The sequence below is a fragment of the Ictalurus punctatus genome, chromosome 7 (genome assembly GCF_001660625.3).
Source record: "Ictalurus punctatus breed USDA103 chromosome 7, Coco_2.0, whole genome shotgun sequence".
NCBI classification, from domain to species: Eukaryota; Metazoa; Chordata; class Actinopteri; order Siluriformes; family Ictaluridae; genus Ictalurus; species Ictalurus punctatus.
Window position 1 is genome coordinate 24050371 of NC_030422.2, and position 22369 is coordinate 24072739.

The 22369-nt window shown below is 37.5% G+C and overlaps 1 protein-coding gene across 9 annotated transcripts; it reads right to left on the reverse strand.

The window, feature by feature from the left end:
* Positions 1 to 342: 342 nt before the first annotated feature.
* Positions 343 to 22288, reverse strand: LOC108262038 (E3 ubiquitin-protein ligase TRIM39). Of its 9 annotated transcripts, none has more exons than XM_053681910.1 (9): positions 9196 to 9277; positions 7847 to 7916; positions 7088 to 7174; positions 3272 to 3828; positions 2876 to 2971; positions 2535 to 2768; positions 2276 to 2438; positions 2136 to 2171; positions 350 to 1256 (listed from the first exon to the last, which is right to left on the reverse strand). In XM_053681910.1, exons 3-9 carry the CDS (start codon positions 7104 to 7106, stop codon positions 709 to 711), a joined length of 1653 nt encoding a protein of 550 aa, XP_053537885.1. In that variant the 5' UTR covers positions 7107 to 7174; positions 7847 to 7916; positions 9196 to 9277; the 3' UTR covers positions 350 to 708. The 9 variants fall into 9 exon arrangements, with proteins under 9 accessions (XP_053537877.1, XP_053537878.1, XP_053537885.1 ...); XM_053681907.1 differs by having other exon boundaries at positions 7088 to 7410; XM_053681909.1 differs by lacking the exon at positions 9196 to 9277 and adding an exon at positions 7357 to 7410 and having other exon boundaries at positions 7847 to 9180.
* Positions 22289 to 22369: the final 81 nt, after the last annotated feature.

The following is a 22369-nucleotide window of genomic DNA, read 5'->3' on the forward strand; positions in this document are numbered from 1 at the left end:
CACTAGTCAGTGTAGTCTACTCAGGATAACTGTTCACGTCAGTGAGAAAACGATCTCATGCAGACATGAAGTATCAGAGCCAAAGCGTGTCACTGACCCATCAGGAAGCACATCTCTTTTGAATATTAATGAGTTTCCCACTGTCAGCCTGCTTAAGAACGTATCACGTGATTTCTCCATTGTACCACCAGATGTCAGAATTTAGCACAGAGAGAAGATTAATTTATTCATTAATTTATTCCTTTTGTTTTTAAGAACACAATAACCCTGAAATGTTTATTTTCAAATAAAAGATGAATTTGATTGTGTTTGATGAAGTTTGAAGGAGAAATGCAGAGGTGTTCGGTTTTATCTACACAGACATCGGCAGCTGAACTTCATACATTTTATTGATCATATTAAATTCTGCAGTAAAACTCAGTGTGAACTGTAAATTATCTTTATTTATATTTGATTTGGAGTGACAAAGTTCCCCAATCATAATATGTAAAAAAAAAAAAAAAAAAAAAAAAAACAACCAACAAAACAAAAAAAACAAAAAACAGACTGTAGGATTAAAATTATTTGTTCATGCAAAAAAAAGTTTTAAAGAATACTTTAAATGAAAATATATATTGAATTTATTTTTTATATGAATTTACAAGAAAAATCAAATATTCATTTTTATTCTCACCACTTATTAGTTGATTAGATTAATGAGGTGAATGTTCATTCAGTTCCAATTACAGGAGAGATGATCAGTGGTGCTGAATTTTTACCTCTTTCATTTAAATAAGGACAGAAGTAAGGATAGAGTTTCTCAGTGAAAGACTGACCAGTGAAAGAGTAGATATGAAAGCTGGACTTCACATCATAAAAGGAGACCAGACCCTTCTCATAATCCACAAACACCCCCACCTTCTCCACCTTCTCTCTCAGTGTGAGGCGGACAGAGGGACCAGAAAATGCCCTATACTCATTCTCATTTCTCAACCCCACAGTCCATAATCCATACTGAGGTCTCAGTATAATCGTCCTCTTCCTGTTAATGGACTCTGTGGCGACTCCGAGATCCCACACAGTTTTCCCTCTGACCTGCACCTCATAATAAAATCTCCCTGAGGAGAAACTCTGCTTTCCCAGAACACAGACACATGGATTAAACCTCTGTGGTGTATCAGGGAGATTCTGTTCTGTGTCTCCAAGTGTCACTTGTTTTCCATCAGCAGACAGGATGAGATCAGGATGAGCTGTATCAGGATCCAGAGTCACATCCACTGAGAGAAACACACAGAGTGAGATGTGAGTTTGCAGGTAAAAAATATTAAATCATCATCAGTGGATCAGATTCATTAGGATTTACAAGAGGATTTGTAGAAGATTAAATAATTAAACATTTTTAAATTATCCCTTGAAAAAAGGGGAAAACATGTACAGTTGATGGTAGGAGCCTGTCAAAGATGAGAAAATAAAATGTTTTCCTTTTGAAACTTTACTTTAGTTATATATTTGTGTTTGTAATTTTTTTCTTCAGGAAAAACATAGAAAGAGTCAAAGAACATGGCAGAAAAACATTTGAGAGTAAATTTTGATGGACAAAATAAATTCACTGAGTCTGTAGTGATAAATATCTGATAACATTATTCTTTCGTTTAACTGCATGATAAAACTTTGCTTTCTCTGCCTATCAAAGGTTAATGATGTTTTCGTGTTATAAAAAAAAGTTCTGGGTTTTAATCTCATGTAGTTAATAATATAGTTTAAATATTTTTTTTTAAAACATGCAGTGTCTCTATCACGTCATATGTTCTCTTCCAAACTCCAAGTTTTACCTCAGTCAGTGGTAGAGACACAAATCAAAGTTTTATCAAGCAGTTTAGAAAAAGAATAAAGTTCATCTCTGTCCAAACATACATGTTTCCTGCATGACTTTCTTAGTGAAATGTAAGAAGAAGATCAGTCTTTCTAAAGTAGAAAATGGTTTAAGGGCTTTAGTGCATGACAGTAATAGGGAGCTATAGTGAGTATAATGAGAGACACTTTAAGACTTCCTTTTAGCTGGAGAAATCTACAGATGAAAATCAGTCTGATGATGCAGTGGTGTAATGCTGATATGTACATTTTAATATGAGAGGAAATCAGAAACCTCACTGTACCTGCATACTGCTGAATCATCTTCAGTTCTGTGGAAACTAATTACAACAAAATATCACTTTCATTAGATTTAAGTTAATTTCAATGAAACACGTTTTAGACTTATAACTGAAAGAAAATGGTAAATATGAACGTTTCTCACCTGTTTCCTTTAAATTGTCATCCAGTGCTTTAGTGAGTTTCTCATTCAGAGTTTTCTGAAGCTGAGACAGAGCTGTCCTCACAGTGTCCCCACTCAGATCAGTGTTAATACTGATCTCAGTCCAGTTCTTGGTGTGTGGAGGGCTGCACACGGAGGAGTAAATCTACAGTAGAGCAGGAGAGAGGAGAAATCCCTCAGCATGGTGAGTGTTGTTCTGTGATGTTCTGCATTGCCAGTGAGCAGAGAGAGGAACACTGACCTGTAGGAGGTGGAGATGCTCCTCAGTGTGTGAGAGCTGCTCCAGCTCAGTGTCTCTCCTCTTTAGCACAGTGATTTCCTGCTCCAGCTCTTTAATGAGTCCTTCAGCCTGCCTCTCTGCTGCTTTCTGCTTCTCCTCCATCACCTTGAGTAGCTCAGCCTGACTTCTCTCAATGGAGCGAATCAGAGCAGTGAAGACTTCAACACTGTCTGCTTTCTCTTTCTCTGTGCTTCTCTAAAGGAGGAACACATTTTCACTTCCATCAGATTACACTGAATAGTGAAACAATGTTTAATGCAGTTTGTTAATTTCTACAAAATAAAAAAGCAACTAAAAAGCACTTTGCTGAGCTCTACTGAGTGTTTGATCTCTTGGAGCTTCTTCAGTCGGTCCTGAATCATCTGCTGCACATCTGTCTGTGTTTTCTCCAGCTGTGTCTGAGGACAGAGTAAAAGAAAAATAGTTTTGTTAAAAAAAAGTGATTTGTCTAAATTTATCCACATATATGTGGAGATATAAGTTTTACTATAGTAAATAATTTCCTCATAATGATTTATTAATGTAAATAATTTAGCATTTTACAAGTGAAGCTGAATCAAATCATATAGCTGAACAGTGAAGGTTAAAGAAGTCTCGGAAATTGAATTTAAAACGTTTTAATCTGATCTACTACTGGATAAATTAAAATGTAATATCCATAAGAATAACCAAATCTGATGTTAATCAGTGTTTCTCACCTTCCTCTCTCTGTTTTCCTCCTCTATAGGAACAGTGTTGTGATTCTTGTGGTCTATCTCAGTGCAGAACTTACACACACATGTCTGATCATCTCTACAGAACAGCTCCAGAGCTCTCTCATGTTTCTGGCAGATGAAATCCTCCAGGTTCTCCACAGGGTTTATTAGTTTGTGTTTCTTATGTTTGGGCATATTATTATGAAACTCTAGATGAGTTTCACACAAACTTGCACAACAATCCAGACAGCATTTCAGGGCCTTCAACTTCTCTCCAGTGCAGGCATCACAAAGAACCTCTGGTTTGTCAGGACCACTTTTCTTCTTGAAGTGATCTGCAACCCCTCTCAGTGTTGTATTAATCTTCAGTTCAGGTCTCTTGGTGAATTTCTCTTTACATAATGGACAGTAACAGTGTTGACTCTTCTCCCAGCGCTGTGTAAGGCAGCTCTTGCAGAAGTTGTGTCCACATGGAGTGGTGACTGGATCAGTGAACACATTCAGACAGACCGAACACTGCAGCTGATCTTCAGACAGGAGACTGCTGGAGTCATGAGAAACTAGGTTTGATAGAACAAAAGGTTACACATTGTTTATAAATAGTGTAGAAATACTGTAATTAGTTTCAACCTTGTCTCTATACAGTAAACTGAATCTGTAGTGAAGGTGTGAAAATCACAGACCAGAATTACTACACGTTTTCCAGTACTGATATGAAAAAGGCTTTTTATTCTAAACGCACTAACTGAAGTGTAGAGGCATTTGTTGAAGTTTCATTTAATGTTTTTGTTAAAACGTTTTGGTAGAATACCTTCATGAATTTTACAGTCAAGTGTATTTACAAGTGTACTGTATCTCTTATATAAGACATAAAACGCAGAACAATGTGCATTAAAAATAATCACTGACAGGATGGTGTGAAGTCATTTTCATCCCAGAGCTGAATATTTTTATATAAAACTGTACATGCTTGAGTGTTTTATTTCTCTTATACAGTATTACTGCAACGCTCCAACTATAACATATTTTTTAACAAAGTCACACTTTTATCAATCTGTTGTTACTTTAAATGTTGTGGAACATATGCAAAACAATTCAAAACTTTTATGTTCATTTCCAGAATGACAGATTTGAATGTACTCTCAAATGTTTTGACCTTACTGTATAATTAACTTTTTTTTTAAATAATACTTTGTTCTATGTTCCTGTGGAACTGATTTTGTTTTATATTGATTGTATTTTATTTTTTCACATTTCATTAAGGACTTTTATTTTCTGTTGTCTCCTCATAGACAGGATATTGGGTAATTAATATGGGGAGAGTTGTATTGTGGAGAAGAAGAGTGCGGGGACGGGGTGGAGTTGATCCTTTCACTAGTTTTTCACTCTGAGCACAATAAAAAAGTTCAATGTCCTCGATATTTCAAGTCCATCCTTATTGAAGAGTTATAATAGAACTCTTGAATGCTCGGTCACCTAAACCCACTGTATTGTTCTCACTAAATCAGGGGTCTCAAACTCCCGGCCTGCGGACCACTTCAGGCCCACCTTCCCCCTCAGTCCGGCCCACGACAGGATGTAATAAAAAAAATAATATAATCTGGCCTGCCAAATCTAATGATATTTTATAGCAGTTTCATGCCAATTCAGCCTACCCTTTTGAAATAATTAAAATAAAAACACAATTCTGTTTTTTAAAAATGCATTTCGTTTGTTATGGCAAAGGTCAAAGTTGGCCAAAATGCGCGCAAGGTGCTGAAGAACAAAGATGTCGCTGTCAAAATCAAAACGTAAGGTGGATGTTGAACACAGACTGTTTCAAGAAAGATGGACTACCCAGTATTTTTGTGGAGTTTAATAGAAATGCTACCTGCCGGATATTTTATGTCCAGAAAAAAAGAGCGTGTTCAACAATATAGCGCTATCGGCTAACACGGTGGCGGAGCGGATCAGCGAGTTATCAAGTGACATTTATGATCAGTCACGTGATAAAGTTAAAGCTTTCACTGCATACTCTGTGGCACTGGATGAAAGCACAGATAAAACTGACAATGCTCAACTCGCAATTTCATAAGGGGTATTAATGAGAAGTTCGAAGTGACAGAAGAGTTGCTAAGTTTTTGTCCAATGCACGGCCGCACCACATCCAAAGATATTTTTCAGGAGCTGTGTGACGCGTTTGAGCGTGTTCGTTTACCATGGAGCCAACTGGTAGGCATTACAACCGACGGAGCCCCATCTATGACAGGCAGAAAAAACGGACTGGTTGTGCTGGTACAAAGAAAATTAGAAGAGGAAAAAGCAGGTCCAGGTTCTGCACTGCATTATACACCAACAGGCACTGTGCAGCAAGTGCCTGAAATATGAACATGTCATGTCTGTTGTCCTGAAATGTATTAATTATATTATTATATTATTAAATTATTATATTATTATTAAGATTCGTTTGTTTGGTTCACGCTGGTTTCTCCGCTCCCAGTTCATAGTCATTGTTTATGTTTCATGTTTTGTATCTCGACTTGTTTTCCATGACCACGACATAGTTTCCTGCCTTGCCCAGTTTATGCCTGTTTGCTGATCGCCTGACCTCTTGCATGTTTTGGATTATGTTTTTGGATCACGATTTGGATTAACCTGCCTGTGTCACTCTTAAATAAAACTGTTTCTACTGCACTTGCATCCATCCTATCTTCCATACGTCACGAGACATGACAATTTTCACCAGACAGCAGTATTAACTCAAGAAATCTGGAAATATAAAGAATTCACAACATTAACGTCCATAAATAAAGTTATGTGTAATAAAGAGGAATGAAACAGGAAAAAAATGTTGAACACACTAGCTGAAATGTATTTAATACTTAGTGGACAAGCCTTTGTTTTGTAATGACAGCTTCAAGACGCTTTCTGTATGAAGAAATTAATCAGTATTCAGGTGTGATTTTGGCCTATTCTTCTAAACATATTGTCTTTAAATTTCATTCAATTGGATTCAAGTCAGGTGATTGACTGGGCCATTCTAACACCTTGATTTTTTTTTTCTCTGAATCCAGTTGAGAGTTTCCTTTACTGCATGCTTTGGATCGTTCTCCTGCTGGAAGCTGCACCCATGTCTCATTCTCATCATCCTGGTGAATGGCTGCAGATTCTTCTCAAGTATCTCCCGGTAAAGGGCTCCACTCACCGTGCCTTCAATTATATGAAGTCTGCCAGTACCATGTGATGAAAAACAGCCCCACACCATGATGCTTCCACCTCCAAACTTCACTGTTGGAATAGTGTTTTTAGGATGATGTGCAGTGTCATTTCTTCTCCAAACATGGTGTGTAGTATGACAGCCAAAATGTTAAATTTTGCTCTCGTCTGAGCAGACTACACTCTCCCAGTATTTCATAGGCTTGTCCAGATGAGTTGTAGCAAACTTTAAACAAGCTTCGACATGCCTTTTCTTTAGTAATGGAGACTTGCGGGGTGAGCGTGAGCAGTGGAGTGCATGGAATATTGTTTTCTCTGTGAGGATGGTACCTGCTGCCTCCAAGTGTTTCTGGAGCTCTTTCTGAATGGTCCTTGGCTATTGGGCTACTCTTCTGACTATTCTTCTGACTCCCTGGTCACAAATCCTGCGAGGAGCTCCTATGCGTGGCCGGCTGATGACGGAGTGATTAATGAATGAATTACATCATTCATTAAATGATGCAGCACATCCACCATGCAGCACAAGCGCTTGTGAATTAGTTGTTACTATAGAAACAGTAACTTACATCTATGTAATAATTTAATAAATACAAATACAAATCATATATAAGCTGTATAACTTACATGAACGTTGTTCTTCCATGCTCCTCCTTCTTCCGCCTTTTGTTGGTGAAGAAGATTCAGCTATTTATTTCCTCCTGTGTTTTGAATCTTTTCAGTAAGAAATCACATCATTAAGTTCACACATGTAACAGTATGAGGTGATACTGATTAGTCTGTTTGACTCAGCATGCCTGTCAGCAGTGTTAAACATGAGCAATGACACTGGAAGAATTTCACTGATCATTCTCACAGCTCTCAGATCAGTAACTGTATCATTCACAGTTTCTCACTTCCTGATGTTTGTAGAAGTGTTTATGTTTCACCCAGTGCACACCTCTGTACTTCTAACACACACACACACACACACACACACACACACACACACACACACACACACACACACACACACAAACACACAGGTAATTAAGTTCAGCTCACACATTTGGACAAATGTAGTCATTAAGCATAAAGTATAATTGTATTTTAACTTGTATTTAAGTGTTCATGCTGGAATCAGTTCAACACTCCACTTTTGAGCAGTTAATAAAATAAAGGAACCTTTGACTCTGTTTTTCAGCTTTGCTGTCTTGGTTGATCACTGATCATTAAATACACAGTATAAAAAACACAGTTATAATCAGTTTGCATTTCAGAGTCAGTGTTTCAGCAGTGTGTTAGAAACCCTGTCTCTGTCTGATATTGTTTACCTGTGCAGTTTATCCTGATAAATCACACACTGACAAAACCTCTGAACTATAAAACATTCACTGAAGTACATACCTTTATTTTACTTTCCTCTTTTCAGGGAGTGAGAATTGTCTGCTTTTATATTCCAGAGTCATTGAATATCCTGCAGTTAATTTCAGAAATTAATGTGAAAAGAAGGGTTTCTTCTCGATGGGAGCTAACTGCTTTTCTCTTTCACTTTAGTCATTTCCTTGTTCACTTTGTACTGGTTGATAAAGGGACAGTTCCACATATGATCACAATGCAGTTTGTCTGCACCTCCCTAGCTTCACCTCTGCTCATGTGTATTTATAGTCATTCAAACTGCACATGAAATGTTGTGCCTAGATGTTAATATGCTATATGCCTTGGGTTTATAAGTAGCACATAGTTTAGCTAGGTCACATGACTTAAGACTTTAGAAGACATAATATTTAAATAAAAGTATATTTATATCATTGTGAACTACATTTCTTGTGAAATAATCAGTATTTATACATTAATACTAAAAGCATGAGCTTATAAAAAAAGATATTAAATGTCTGTCTCATGAATATTCTGGTGTAAAGTTGAGCCCATAGTTGTCTAAATGACTGCAAGTTTCCCAGGTCCTGTGGCTGAAAAACAAACCAAAATCATCACCCCTTCAGCAACCGTGCTTGACAGTTGGTTTGAGGTGGTTGTGGTGATATGCTTTGTTTGGTTTTCCCGAAACATGGAGCTGTACATGATGACCAAACATCTCCACCATGGTCTCATGGTCCAAAGGATTTTGTGGTTAATTCAGATGCAATTTTGAAAATCTAAATCATGCTTCATTTAATTTTTTAGAGAGAAGGGGCATTTTTCTAGACATCCTTCCCTGAAAGCCATATGAGTTAATTTTTCTGCTTGTGATGTAATGAACATAAACATTTACTGTGTTTACGGCCTGTAGGTCACATCCCAGAGGAAAGAAAAATAAAAATGAGATCTCTTTAACAGCTCAAATGTTTCTCCGAGCCAGAAATGAGGTTATATGAACATCAAACGGAGACTTTAATTCTCCTGCTTCTCAAATTTTTCTCCTGAGAAAAAAAACATTGTCTCCCGCATTCGTCTCCTCTTACGTTTCAGAAGAGACCTCAACATCACACACTGTGCAAGTGAAAGGTTTCAATATGCACTCAAACATTTCTTAATTTTACTGCAAATATTCATTAATAATAATATTACGAATAATGAGTAATATTCTAGGATTGTGTCATAAGCCATTATTATTGTCCATTTCAGCAAAAAAAAAATCTACATGGTGGGGTTTACAAGAGAAACCTTTACATGTTAAACAAAGAAAAAAGGTTATGTATCCACCATGAAGCACACTGTACACTAGTGTTACATTTGTTAAACAAACCAAATCTTACCTGTGTGTTTCCACTCTAAAGGTGTGTACGAGCTGAGTAAATGTTGCTGCACGAAGAACATAATTATTGTACTTTAAACTCTTCTCTAGCTGTAATACAGGAAGAGCCACATTTCTCAGTGCTCCAGTTAAACCTGTTCCTCAGTGAAGTCAGTCAAACTAATTCTCTGTTGGTGACGTGTGATGAAGACACATTACTAGCATTGCTACTGGCATAAAGTTGGCTTCACGTTGGATGTTCGACATTCGCAGCTATGTGGAAATTAAGGGACCGTCTCTAAAGTTACAAACGACATTGTTAAACACATTTCTAACTTCAATAGCATTTGAAGGGAATGACTTACATATAACCAACTGTAAAGTGTTCATGTAGGTGTCAGCTATATCGCACACCTTTTTAGATTTTACAAAATAAACTATTAAATCATATTTAAATATTGCCATGTATTTTATTACTGCATGGGCTCTTACACAAAATATACCATTATTTAAAGCTCAATAGCATTTGAAGGGAATGATGTACAGTCATGAAGCCAACTGTAAAGTGTTCATCTAGGTGTCAGGTATTCAATTCAATTCAATTTTATTTGTATAGCACTTTTTACAATACATATTGTCTCAAAGCAACTTTACAGAAACATATAAAACATGGTATACAGATTTTAAGTGTGTGAATTAATCCTAATTGATCAAAACGGTGGCAAAGAAAAACTCCCTAAGATGTAAAGAGGACAAAACCTTGAGAGGAACCAGACTCAGAAGGGAACCCATCCTCATCTGGGTAACACCAGATAGTGTAAAAAAGTTCATTATGGTTTTATATGAAGTCTGTTTGGCCTTAGAAGCAGCCGTAGTCCCCGCAATCTGGAATTGGAGTAGATGAGAGCTCCATACAGGGGTAGGACATCCGAAATGGATCAGGCAGGTCCGGAGAGCAGAAAGGATCAGGATCTCTAGTATCTCCATAAAATCGTGTGCGGTTCGGCAGAAGGAGAGAGGGAGAGAAGAGATTGTTAGGACTGTGCTTAGTGTAACAGAAAATCTAGTCATGGTAGGCTTGAGTAAACAAATACGTTTTAAGTCTAGACTTAAACACTGAGACTGTGTCTGAGTCCTGAACACTAATTGGAAGACTATTCCATACCCGTGGGGCTCTATAAGAGAAAGCTCTTCCCCCTGCTGTAGCCTTCACTATTCGAGGTACCATCAAATAGCCTGCATCTTTTGATCTATGTAGGCGTGTCTGATCAACAAAAACCAAAAGGTCTCTTAGATACTGTGGCACGAGACCATTTAGTGCTTTATAAGTTAATAATAGTATTTTATAATCAGTACAAGATTTCACTGGGAGCCAATGCAGTGTTGATAAGATCGGGGTGATGTGGTCGTATCTTCTGGTTCTAGTTAGGACTCTAGCAGCTACATTCTGGACTAACTGGAGTTTGTTTATGCTCCTACTGGAACATCCAGACAGTAAGGCATTACAGTAATCTAATCTAGAGGTGACGAAAGCATGAACTAATATTTCTGCATCATGTAGTGATAATATATTTCTTATGTTAGCAATATTTCTGAGATGAAAGAAGCCTATCCTAGTAATATTATCTACATGAGCCTCAAATGATAGACTGGAGTCAATAATCACCCCAAGGTTTTTTACTGCTGCACATGATGAAATAGAAAGTCCATCCAGAGTTACTATGAGATCAGAAAGACTACTTCTAGCTACAAATGGTCCTAATAGAAGTTCTTCTGTCTTATCAGAATTAATTAAGAGGAAGTTAATAAGCATCCAGTGTCTAATGTCCTTTACACATTCCTCAACTTTATTATGCTGCTGTCTGTCCTCTGGCTTCGTTGAAACATACAGCTGTGTATCATCAGCATGACAGTGGAAGTTAATTCCATGTTTACGAATAATTTGACCTAGAGGTAGCATATATAAAGTAAAAAGCAGTGGGCCTAAAACAGAACCTTGTGGAACACCAAATTTAACCTCGGTATGCGTGGACAAATCGCCATTTACATCTACAAACTGATAACGATCAGTCAAATAAGACCTGAGCGAGGAGAGGGCTGTTCCCTTAATGCCAACTACATTTTCTAGTCTATCAAGGACAATAGTATGATCAATAATATCAAAAGCTGCACTAAGATCAAGTAACACAAGCAATGAGACACAACCCTGAGGCCAGTAGCAGGTCATTTACTACTTTAACTAGCGCTGTCTCTGTGCTATGATGAGGTGTAAATCCTGACTGATGCATTTCATGAATGTTATTCCTATGCAAGTACAAACATAGCTGCTGTGCTACAACCTTTTCTAATATCTTGGAGAAAAAGGGGAGATTTGATATAAGTCTATAGCTGGACAGTTGAGAGGGGTCAAGGTCAGGTTTTTTAATCAGGGTTTTAATAACTGCTCATTTAAATGATTTAGGTACATAGCCAGTGCTAAAGGAAGAATTGATTCTATTTAAAAGCGGTTCAATTACTCCAGGACAAATCTGTTTACAGAAACATGTAGGTACAGGATCTAGTAGGCAAGTTGATGATTTCGCTGAAGAGATTAAAAAGCTAGTTCGGTCTCTCTAAGGGGAGTAAAACATTCTAAACATTGTTCTGATATTGCTATATTATCGTCTATAGGGTCAGTTATAAAACCGTCTGGTTTTAATTTAATAACCTGAATTTCACATCTAATATCTTCAACTTTACCAATGAAAAATTTCATGAAATCTTTGCTGCTATGTAATGATTGAATGCTTCTCTCTGTAGTGGTTTTATTCTTAGTTAATTTTGCTACCGTGTTGAATAGAAATCTCGAATTGTTTTTGTTATCTCCTATTAAGGTGGAGAGATAGACTTTTCTAGCAGCACTAAGAGATTGTCTATAGTTCAGTAGACTCTCCTTCCATGCTGTTTGAAATACCACCAACTTGTTTTGACGCCATTTACATTCTAATTGTCGAGTGGTCTGTTCTAAGGTATACGTTTGATCGTTATACCAGGGCGATAGGTTTTTCTCTCGATTATTTTTCTTTTGAGTGGAGCCACTCTGTCTAGCGTGTAGCAAAGCTTTGACTCTAAGCATTCTGTCGCTTGATCGAGTTCTGTCAGGTCAGACGGTGATCCAAATCTAACTGATGTCTCTGGGAGGTTATTTATGAAGCTCGGTGCAGTAGCTGATGTGAAAGTACGTTTTCTGCAGTAGTGAGGCGAGGTGGAAATTTTATGATCAATACGTATTATGAACGAGATAAGATAATGGTCTGAGACAACTTCAGACTGTCAAAAAAATTACAATATTTTCTATATACTGAGTCTTTATTGATCACATATACATATGTACAATGAAATTCTTTTCTTCGCATACCCCAGCATGTCAGAAAGCTGGGGTCAGAGCGCAGGTTCAACCATGATACAGCATCCCTGGAGCAGAGAGGGTTAAGGGCCTTGCTCAATGGCCCAACAGTGGCAGCTTGCAGTGCTGGGGCTTGAATTCCCGACCTTCCGATCAGTAACCCAGAGTCTTAACCGCCAAGCCACCACTGCCCCTACGTTTAATCCGTATGTTAGTATGAGGTCAAGAGTGTGACCACCATTATGAGTAGGTCCGATTACGTTCTGATTAACCCCTACTGAATCTAAGATGGACACATCAGCTATTCTCAGTGGGTCTTCCAGGTTATCAAAATGAATATTAAAATCACCAACGATTAATGCTTTATCTACAGACACAACCAGGTTTGAGATAAAGTCTGCAAATTCACTAAGGAAATCAGTATGTGGCCCTGGGGGTCTGTAAATAATAATCAGAGGAATTGACTCATTTTTTGTAGCTACATAAGTTATACTGTTATAAAGAATTTCAAAAGATTTAAATTTATAACTAAGTTTTTGTGTGCTGCCTAGATTTTGACTAAGTGCGACACCTCCTCCTCTACCAGTTGAACGAGGCAGATGTGCATACCTGTATCCAGGATGACTGGCTTCATTTAATGCTATGTACTCGTTTGGTTTAATCCAAGTTTCCGTTAAACACATTATATTACATTCCTGATCAGTAATGAGTTCGTTAACAATAAGAGCCTTGACTGTCTTTATCTATTTCGATGTGCTAACGATTGTGAACAAAAACTAAACAAACAGATAAAAACAAAATCACAACGCAAGTAGTTTATTTATTTATTTCCCACAAGAATAATGTTTAGAATTAAACATATTTGTTTATGCACAACAAATCCCAGGTATTAAAATAAACCGTAAAGCACTTTAAAAAGGGAATATGTATTTCTAAATCTTACCAGAAAAAAAAATTATATTCCCACCATTTAATAGATCATTAAATATGTGAGGTGAAAATTTATTTAGTCTTAAATACAGGAGAGATGATCAGCGGTGCTGAATTTATTTTTGTTTTTTTGTTTTTACCTCCTTTAGTGGTGATGATTTTTTACCTTCTTTTTTACATCCTTCATTTAAACAAGGACTGAAGTAAGGATAGAGTTTGTCAGTGAAAGACTGACCAGTGAGAGAGCAGATATGAGAGCTGGACTTCACATCATAAAAGGAGACCAGACCCTCCTCATAATCCACAAACACCCCCACCTTCTCCACCTTCTCTCTCAGTGTGAGGGGGACAGGGGGATCAGTACAAGCCGTATACTGATTCTCATTCCTCAGTATCACAGCCAAGAATCCATTCTGAGGGGTCAGATTAAATGTTCCTTTCCTGTTATTGGACTCTGTGGCCACTTCAAGGTCCCACTCAGGGTGCCAATATTAATGGAGGACACTGTATATAATACACCACCATTTACACAAGCTTAACTTCAAAATTTAAAAGGTGATCCTTTGGCACTTTTTCAAATAAAAGCTATTTTGATCTTTACTTTCTTAATATGTATTAAATTATTTTCAAGCAAAAAGCAACTTTCATTATAGGGACTAGCCAGTCTGAGCCATAACTTAAAAACTATCACAGTATTCCTATCGTCAATAGGCGTAAAAAGGAGCTATCAGGGGCACAAAGGGAGCTGAAGTTTCCAGAGCATGCTCTGAAGACCGAGCGCCCCACAAGGTGGGGATCGAGGCAAGCCATGATAGAAAGAGTCCTGGAGCAGCAGAAGGCCATTGCTCATGTCTTGTCCACTGACAGAAAGGCCCGACACTTCATCCCCACATGGCAGGAGGCAGGACAGTGACGTCCTGGAGGCCATCAACAAATCCCTCTGCCCTCTGACTGAGTTTACTGATGCGCTTTCCAGTGAAAAATATGTCAGTGTGTCCTTTGTAAAACCAGTCCTCCACCTTTTCAGCTCCTCTATCCTGAAAGTGAAGGATGATGATCCAGACCTAACACGCACCATCGAGACCAAAATCCTGAGCTACCTAGATGAAAAATACAAGGACCCCCTTACACAAGAACTGCTTGACATGGCCTCCGCTCTTGACCCGCGGTTCAAGCTCAGATATATCAGTGAATAAAATGTTGCCCCAGTCCAAGCCAGACTTACTTCTGAGATGGCGAGGACTGCCCCTGCAGGCATGATGGTACTAAGCTATTATTGTGGTTACATACAATCAGATACAGAATTTAGTATAAATGAATTAAATGAAGTAGATTAAAATGTGCTACAAAATCAGCTGCTGTAATGTGCTGTAATCTACTTTCTGGATATGGATGTTAAATATGTTTCATTAGATTATTGATCATTAGATTTACCAGACTCTTTTCATGGTGATGGGCCCAACTGATCCCCATGTTGAGACTGCTGAGGAGCCACTGAGGGAACCACACCAAGACCCTCACCCCACCACGAACAACAAGCTATAGCCTCTGAGCTACAGTCTTACCTACAATTAGACAACCTTGACAGTGAGGAGGATCCGCTGGACTGGTGGAGGGAACACCAGAGACTCTATCCATGACTCTTGAAACTGGCAAAAAAAAGTACTTGTGCATTCCGGCCACAAGTTCCCCTTCAGACAGGGTTTTTAGCACGGGGGGAAATGTAGTGACCTGCCTTCGCTCCTCTCTCAAGACAGAAAATGTTGACAGGCTGGTGTTTCTTGCCAAAAACCTGTAAACACTGTTATTGCCTTTTCTGCACAGGCCTGAATTGCTTTCATTTGGTTGCATATTGTTATATTTGATTGCATATTTTCATTTGATTGATGGCATTTTTATTTCTATTTATCCTATATTTTGGGTAAAAGCGCGAACGAAAAACAGCACCGTTCAAAAAAAGAAAACGTCAGAAAACATCAGCAGAAAATGTCAGAGAGCACAAAAACACAGTAATATAACCAAGGAAAACGATTTTGTGCGCGGTTCAAAAAACTTTGAATTCATGTTTCAGTTTTGTGCGATATAAATCTGTATGTTTTTTTTTTTTTTTTTTTTTTTTTTTTAATGCTTGATTCACGCTTATTATTTTTCGATCCGTGACCGCAATACTTTTGATGGGAAATTGATCCCATAAAAATAGACCACGCCATTTCACCTTTCTACCAGCAGATGGCAGAAATTAATGCAGAGAGAGGATTCATTTATTAACTCATTTCTTTTTTTTTAAAGAACACAATAACCCTGACATGTTTATTTGTAAATAAAAGATGATTGTGATTGTGTTTGTGTTTGATTAAGTTTGAAGAAGAAACACAGTGGTGTTCTGTTGTATCTACACAGACATCAGCAACTGCACTTCATACATTTTATTGATCATATTAAATTCTGCAGTAAAACTCAGTGTGAACTGTAAATAATCTATATTCATATTTGATTTGTAGTGACAAAGTTCCACAATCATAATGTGTAAAAAAAAAAAAAAAAAACTGTCTGAAGGATTAAAATGATTTGTTTATCCAAAACAAACAAGCAAACAAAAACAAACAAGTATTAAAATAAACTGTAGAGCACTTTAAAAGGTAATATGTATTTCTAAAAATTACCAGAAAATGTAAAATATTTATTTTTATTCTCACCATTTAATAAATGATTAAATCTGTGAGGTGAAAAATCATTCAGTGTTAAATACAGGAGAGATGATCAGTGGTGCTGAATTTTTACCTCCTTCATTTAAATAAGGACTGAAGTAAGGATAGAGTTTCTCAGTGAAAGACTGACCAGTGAACGAGTAGATATGAGAGCTGGACTTCACATCATAAAAGGAGACCAGACCCTCCTCATAATCCACAAACACCCCCACCTTCTCCACCTTCTCTCTCAGTGTGAGGGGGACAGGGGGACCAGCTAGAGCCTCATACTGATTCTCATTCCTCAGCCACACAGTCCAGAATCCATTCTGAGGAGTCAGTGTAATCTCCCCCTTCCTGTTAATGGACTCTTTGGCGACTCCGAGATCCCAGTCAGTTTTCCCTCTGACCTGCACCTCATAATAAAATCTCCCTGAGGAGAAACTCTGCTTTCCCAGAACAGAGACACAATAATTAAACCTCTGTGGTGTATCAGGGAGATCCTGTCGTGTGTCTCCATGTGTCACTTGTTTTCCATCAGCAGACAGGATGAGTTCAGGATGAGGTGTATCAGGATCCAGAGTCACATCCACTGAGAGAAACACACAGAGTGAGATGTGAGTTTGCAGGTAAAAATATTAAATCATCATCAGTGGATCAGATTCATTAGGATTTATAAGAGGATTTGTAGAAGATTAAATTATGAATCATTGTCAAAGATGAGAAATATAAAATGTTTTCCTTCTGAAACTTTATTTCATATTTTAGAGTCACAGAACATGAAACACACACACACACACACACACACACACACATAAGAGAAAGCATGACTTTTGTTTGCCTTGCTCAAAAACATTTACATTTGATAGGCAAAGAAATTAAAGTTTAATACTCATGAATTTAAAAAAAAACAACAATAAAGTTAATCTCTGTCCAAACATACATGTTTCCTGCATGACTTTCTTAGTGAAATGTAAGAAGAAGATCAGTCTTTCTAAAGTAGAAAAGGGTTTAAGGGCTTTAGTGCATGGCAGTAATAGGGAGCTATAGTGAGGATAATGAGAGACACTTTAAGACTTCCTTTTAGCTGGAGAGATCTACAGATGAAAATCAGTCTGATGATGCAGTGGTGTAATGCTGATATGTACATTTTAATATGAGAGGAAATCAGAAACCTCACTGTACCTGCATACTGCTGAATCCTCTTCAGTTCTGTGGAGACTAATCACAACAAAACATCACTTTCATTAGATTTAAGATCATTTTAATGCAACACATTTTAGACTTATGCCTAAAAATTGTTAAATATGGAAGTTTCTCACCTGTTTCCTTTAACTTGTCATTGAGTGTTTTAGTGAGTTTCTCATTCACAGTCTTCTGAAGCTGAGACAGAGCTGTCCTCACAGTGTCCCCACTCAGATCAGTGTTAATACTGATCTCAGTCCAGTTCTTGGTGTGTGGAGGGCTGCACATGGAGGAGTAAATCTACAGTAGAGCAGGAGAGAGGAGAAATCCCTCAGCATGGTGAGTGTTGTTCTGTGATGTTCTGCATTGCCAGTGAGCAGAGAGAGGAACACTGACCTGTAGGAGGTGGAGATGCTCCTCAGTGTGTGAGAGCTGCTTCAGCTCAGTGTCTCTCCTCTTTAGCACAGTGATTTCCTGCTCCAGCTCTTTAATGAGTCCTTCAGCCTGCCTCTCTGCTGCTTTCTGCTTCTCCTCCATCACCTCCAGCAGCTCAGACTGACTTCTCTCAATGGAGCGAATCAGAGCAGTGAAGACTTCAACACTGTCTGCTTTCTCTTTCTCTGTGCTTCTCTAAAGGAGGAACACATTTTCACTTCCACCAGATAACACTGAATAGTGAAACAATGTTTAATGCAGTTTGTTCATTTCTACAAAGTAAAGTAAACTATACACAAACTATTTTTCCACACACTTTACTGAGCTCTACTGAGTGTTTGATCTCTCGGATCTTCTTCAGTCGGTCCTGAATCATCTGCTGCACATCTGTCTGTGTTTTCCCCAGCTGTGTCTGAGGACAGAGTAGAAGAAATATATTTGATTTTATACTTATTAAATTTGTCCCTCTGTTTTGTTAAAAGTGAATTGTCATAATTTTCCTTATGTGTGGTGTAACAAATAATTTTCAATAATAAATTATTATTATTGTCAATTAATTATTTTCTTGGAGCTGTTCTATCTGAAGTCAAAATCTATCTACCACTGGATAAATTGAATTGTAATATCCATACGAATTTCAAAATCTGGTGTTAATCAGTGTTTCTCACCTTCCTCTCTCTGCTCTCCTCCTCTAAAGGAACAGTGTTGTGATTCTTGTGATCTCCTTCAGTGCAGAACTTACACACACACGTCTGATCATCTCTACAGAACAGCTCCAGAGCTCTCTCGTGTTTCTGGCATATGTAGTCCTCCAGGTTCTCCACTGGGTTTATTAGTTTGTGCGTCTTAAGTTTGGGAACATGATTATGAAGCTCAAGATGAGTTTCACACAAACTTGCACAACAATCCAGACAGGATTTCAGTGCCTTCAGCTTCTCTCCAGTGCAGGCATCACAAAGAAGCTCAGGTTTGTCTTGACCACGTTTCTTCTTGAAGTGATCTGCAACCTCTCTCAGTGTTGTATTAATCTTCAGTTCAGGTCTCTTGGTGAATTTCTCTTTGCATAATGGACAGTGACAGTGTTGACTCTTCTCCCAGCACTGTGTAAGGCAGCTCTTGCAGAAGTTGTGTCCACATGGAGTGGTGACTGGATCAGTGAATACATCCAGACAGATCGAACACTGCAGCTGATCTTCAGACAGGAGACTGCTGGAGTCACAAGAAACTAGGTTTGATAGAACAAAAGTTACACATTGTTTATAAATAGTGTAGAAATACTGTAATTAGTTTCAACCTTGTCTCTATCCAGTAAACTGCATCTGCAGTGAAGGTGTGAAAATCACAGACCAGAATGCAGGGAATCTGCAGGTTTGAGATCATGAAATTTAAGCCTTCTAAAATTTTGTAGGGCAAAATAAAAGAACAATTAAGACCAAATTTGCAAATTAAAAAATGGTTTAAAAACACATTAAATCATTAATCAGCTGGTTTATAAAACTGTAGATACCAAAAATCAACACTGCAAAATCAAGACCACTAAGGCTACTTGTATGCCTCTGGACATGTTTATTTTAAAATAATGTACATCGATGTATTTTCTTTTTCAATAATGCAATACATTTTTAGCGATATAGACATACACAAAGAGCACATGCTTAATATTCCAAATATCCTGCATTAAAATACAGGTGAACTACTTAAAATGCAAAGCATTGTGTAAACCACCACAATTTAGTGCTAAGACTTAATTCAATTGTATAGAAAACTGTAGGGATTAAACATTTTAATGGAAGAATCACTATTATAATCTCGATAATGAATCTCTATAATTTTATCCCTATGATGAATCTTTATCATTTTAAAGAAAATATCTCTTTGCTTGGTCTTGGTTGTTTTCTTTAGACTCTCATTAACATTGACCACAAACACAGCCTTGTTTATTGCCCTGCACAGTGTTATTTACTTATTTATTTTAGCGTACCGAGCCAAAGTGAACCTGGTGATGTAGCCAGTCTTGTCTCGTCCGCATATGAAGGTCTTCACAAGCTCGGAGTTGGGAAACATTGCTTTAAAAACTGAATCAATAACGACTGCTGTCATTGGAAGTGAATGAGTGATGATTCTCCAATGGCCGTTACACCAGATAACCTCTGCTTTCAAAGAAGGCCCAGAGCCGCAGATTGCTCAGATGTTGAATGATTACTGGTTGGATGTTTGTACGCTTGTACGCTAGTCCGCTAGTAGTTTCAGTACTAACACTGCGCTGCTTGGCTACCTGACAGCAACAGGCAGCAATAGGATTTTGCTATAGCTCGCACATACTGTACTGCTTCAGCTTTTCCCCTTGCATGTGTCATTCCACAGCCTGAACACACGTAGAGCCAACTTTAAAGCATTTCTTACAAATGCTACAGTGGGTTTCCAAATCATTTCCTGCTACTGCTTTTAACCAATCCGAGAACTGATTATTTTCTGGCCACTTGCTGTTAGATTTACATTTCCCCATTACTTCACATCCACCTCAGCGCATCCCGTACCACTGCAGCAGCTCTGTTAGCGTGCAAATCAGTTACCATAGTGACCACCAACCAATCAAAAACACGTTTGATCATTCAAACGTCAACTCTGTTCACACTCCACAATGTAAGACCTCTGCTAATTATTTTTAAGCGTTTTCCCCACTATTTATGACATTTAAGACTTTTCATGCCCTTAAATCTGTTGAAAGTGAATATAATACTTTTCCAGGCTATTCAAGTACCCTGTACATGTTTTCCTGTACTCATACGAAAAAGTCTTTTTATTCTAATCAAAACTTACACTTGAATTTTAAAGGCTCTTGTTGATGTTATTTAATTATTTGCAAATGTAGCTCTTACATAAGAAATAAAAAACAAGTACCTGCATTAAAAATAATCACTGACAGGGTGGTGTGATGACACAAAGCTTCGTTATCATCCCAGAGCTGATTATTTTCACAGAAAACTGTACGTGCTTGAGTGCTTTATTTCTCTTACACTGTATCACTGCAACACGACAACAATAACACTTTTTTCTTTAACAAAGTCACTTTTATCAGTCTGTAGTTACTTTAAATGATGTGGAGCACATGCAGACCAGATTCCTATATTTTTAACAACATATCTAATTATGGAATTATTTCATTATATATTTAAATATTTGACTAATAAATATTCCTCCATAGTTACACTATCAGTGTCAATAAATAGCTTTCTGAGATGTTTGTGCATTATTACACAAGTGTTCTTCTTATCTGAAAACAGAGGCATAAAATCATCAGAAAAACAATTAAACCATTCATTAAGGTCATTTTTATAACAATTAATTTCAGCCAAAATTTCATATTGTGATAGTCCTTCAATAAATGATGTAGCACATCCACCATGCAGTGCAAGTCATTGTGAATTAGTTGTTACTATAGAAACAGTAACTTACTACTGTGTAACTATTTAATACATACAAATAAATCATATATAAGCTGTATAACTTACAGGAATCTGGTTCATCCATGCTGCTCCTTCTTCCGCCTTTTGTTGGTGATGAAGATTCAGCCATTTACTTCCTCCTGTGTTTTGAATCTTTTCAGTAAGAAATCACATGATTCAGTTCACACATGTAACAGTATGAGGTGATACTGATTAGTCTGTTTGACTCAGCATGCCTGTCTGCAGTGTTAAACATAAGCAATGACACTGGAAGCATTTAGACTGTGATATAAAACACACGTAAACATTCTTCATCTTCATTAGATTGTAATAAACACAGAATTTCACTGATCATTCTCACAGCTCTCAGCTCACTAACTGTATCACTCACAGTTTCTCTCTTCCTGATATGTTTGTAGAAGTGTTTATGTTTCACCCAGTGCTCACCTCTGTACTTTTAACACACAAACACACACACACACACACACACACACACACACACACACACACACACACACACTTACACCTTTAATCCAGTTAATTCAGTTAAGCTCACACGTGGACAAATGTAGTCATTAAGCATAAAGTATAATTGTATTTTAACTTGTATTTAAGTGTTCATGCTGGAATCAGTTCAACACTCCACTTTTGAGCAGTTAATAAAATAAAGGAACCTTTGAGTCTGTTTTTCAGCTTTGCTGTCTCGGTTGATCACTGATCATTAAATACACAGTATAAAAAACACAGTTATAATCAGTTTGTATTTCAGAGTCAGTATTTCAGCAGTGTGTTAGAGACCCTGTCTCTGTCTGATATTGTTTACATGTGCAGTTTATCCTGATAAATCACACACTGACAAAACCTCTGAACTATAAAACATTCACTGAAGTACATACCTTTATTTTACTTGCGTCTTTTCAGGACTGAGAATTGTCTGCATTTATATTCCAGAGTCAGTGAATATCCTGCAGTTAATTTCAGAAATTAATCGATGGGAGCTAACTGGTTTTCACTTTCATTTTAGTCACTTCCTTGTTCACTTTGTAGTGGTTGTTAAAGGGACAGTTCCACATATGATCACAATGCAGTTTGTCTCCACCTCCCTAGCTTCACCTCTGCTCATGTGTA

Coding starts and splice junctions, on each gene's coding strand:
- LOC108262038 (XM_053681902.1), bottom strand. CDS start 21,371: ATGGCTGAATCTTCATCACCAACAAAAGGCGGAAGAAGGAGCAGCATG. Junction 2,972..3,271: donor AGGAAAACAGAGAGAGGAAG/GTGAGAAACACT, acceptor CTCTGTCCTCAG/ACACAGCTGGAGAAAACACA. Junction 2,439..2,534: donor AGCATCTCCACCTCCTACAG/GTCAGTGTTCCT, acceptor GCTCTACTGTAG/ATTTACTCCTCCGTGTGCAG.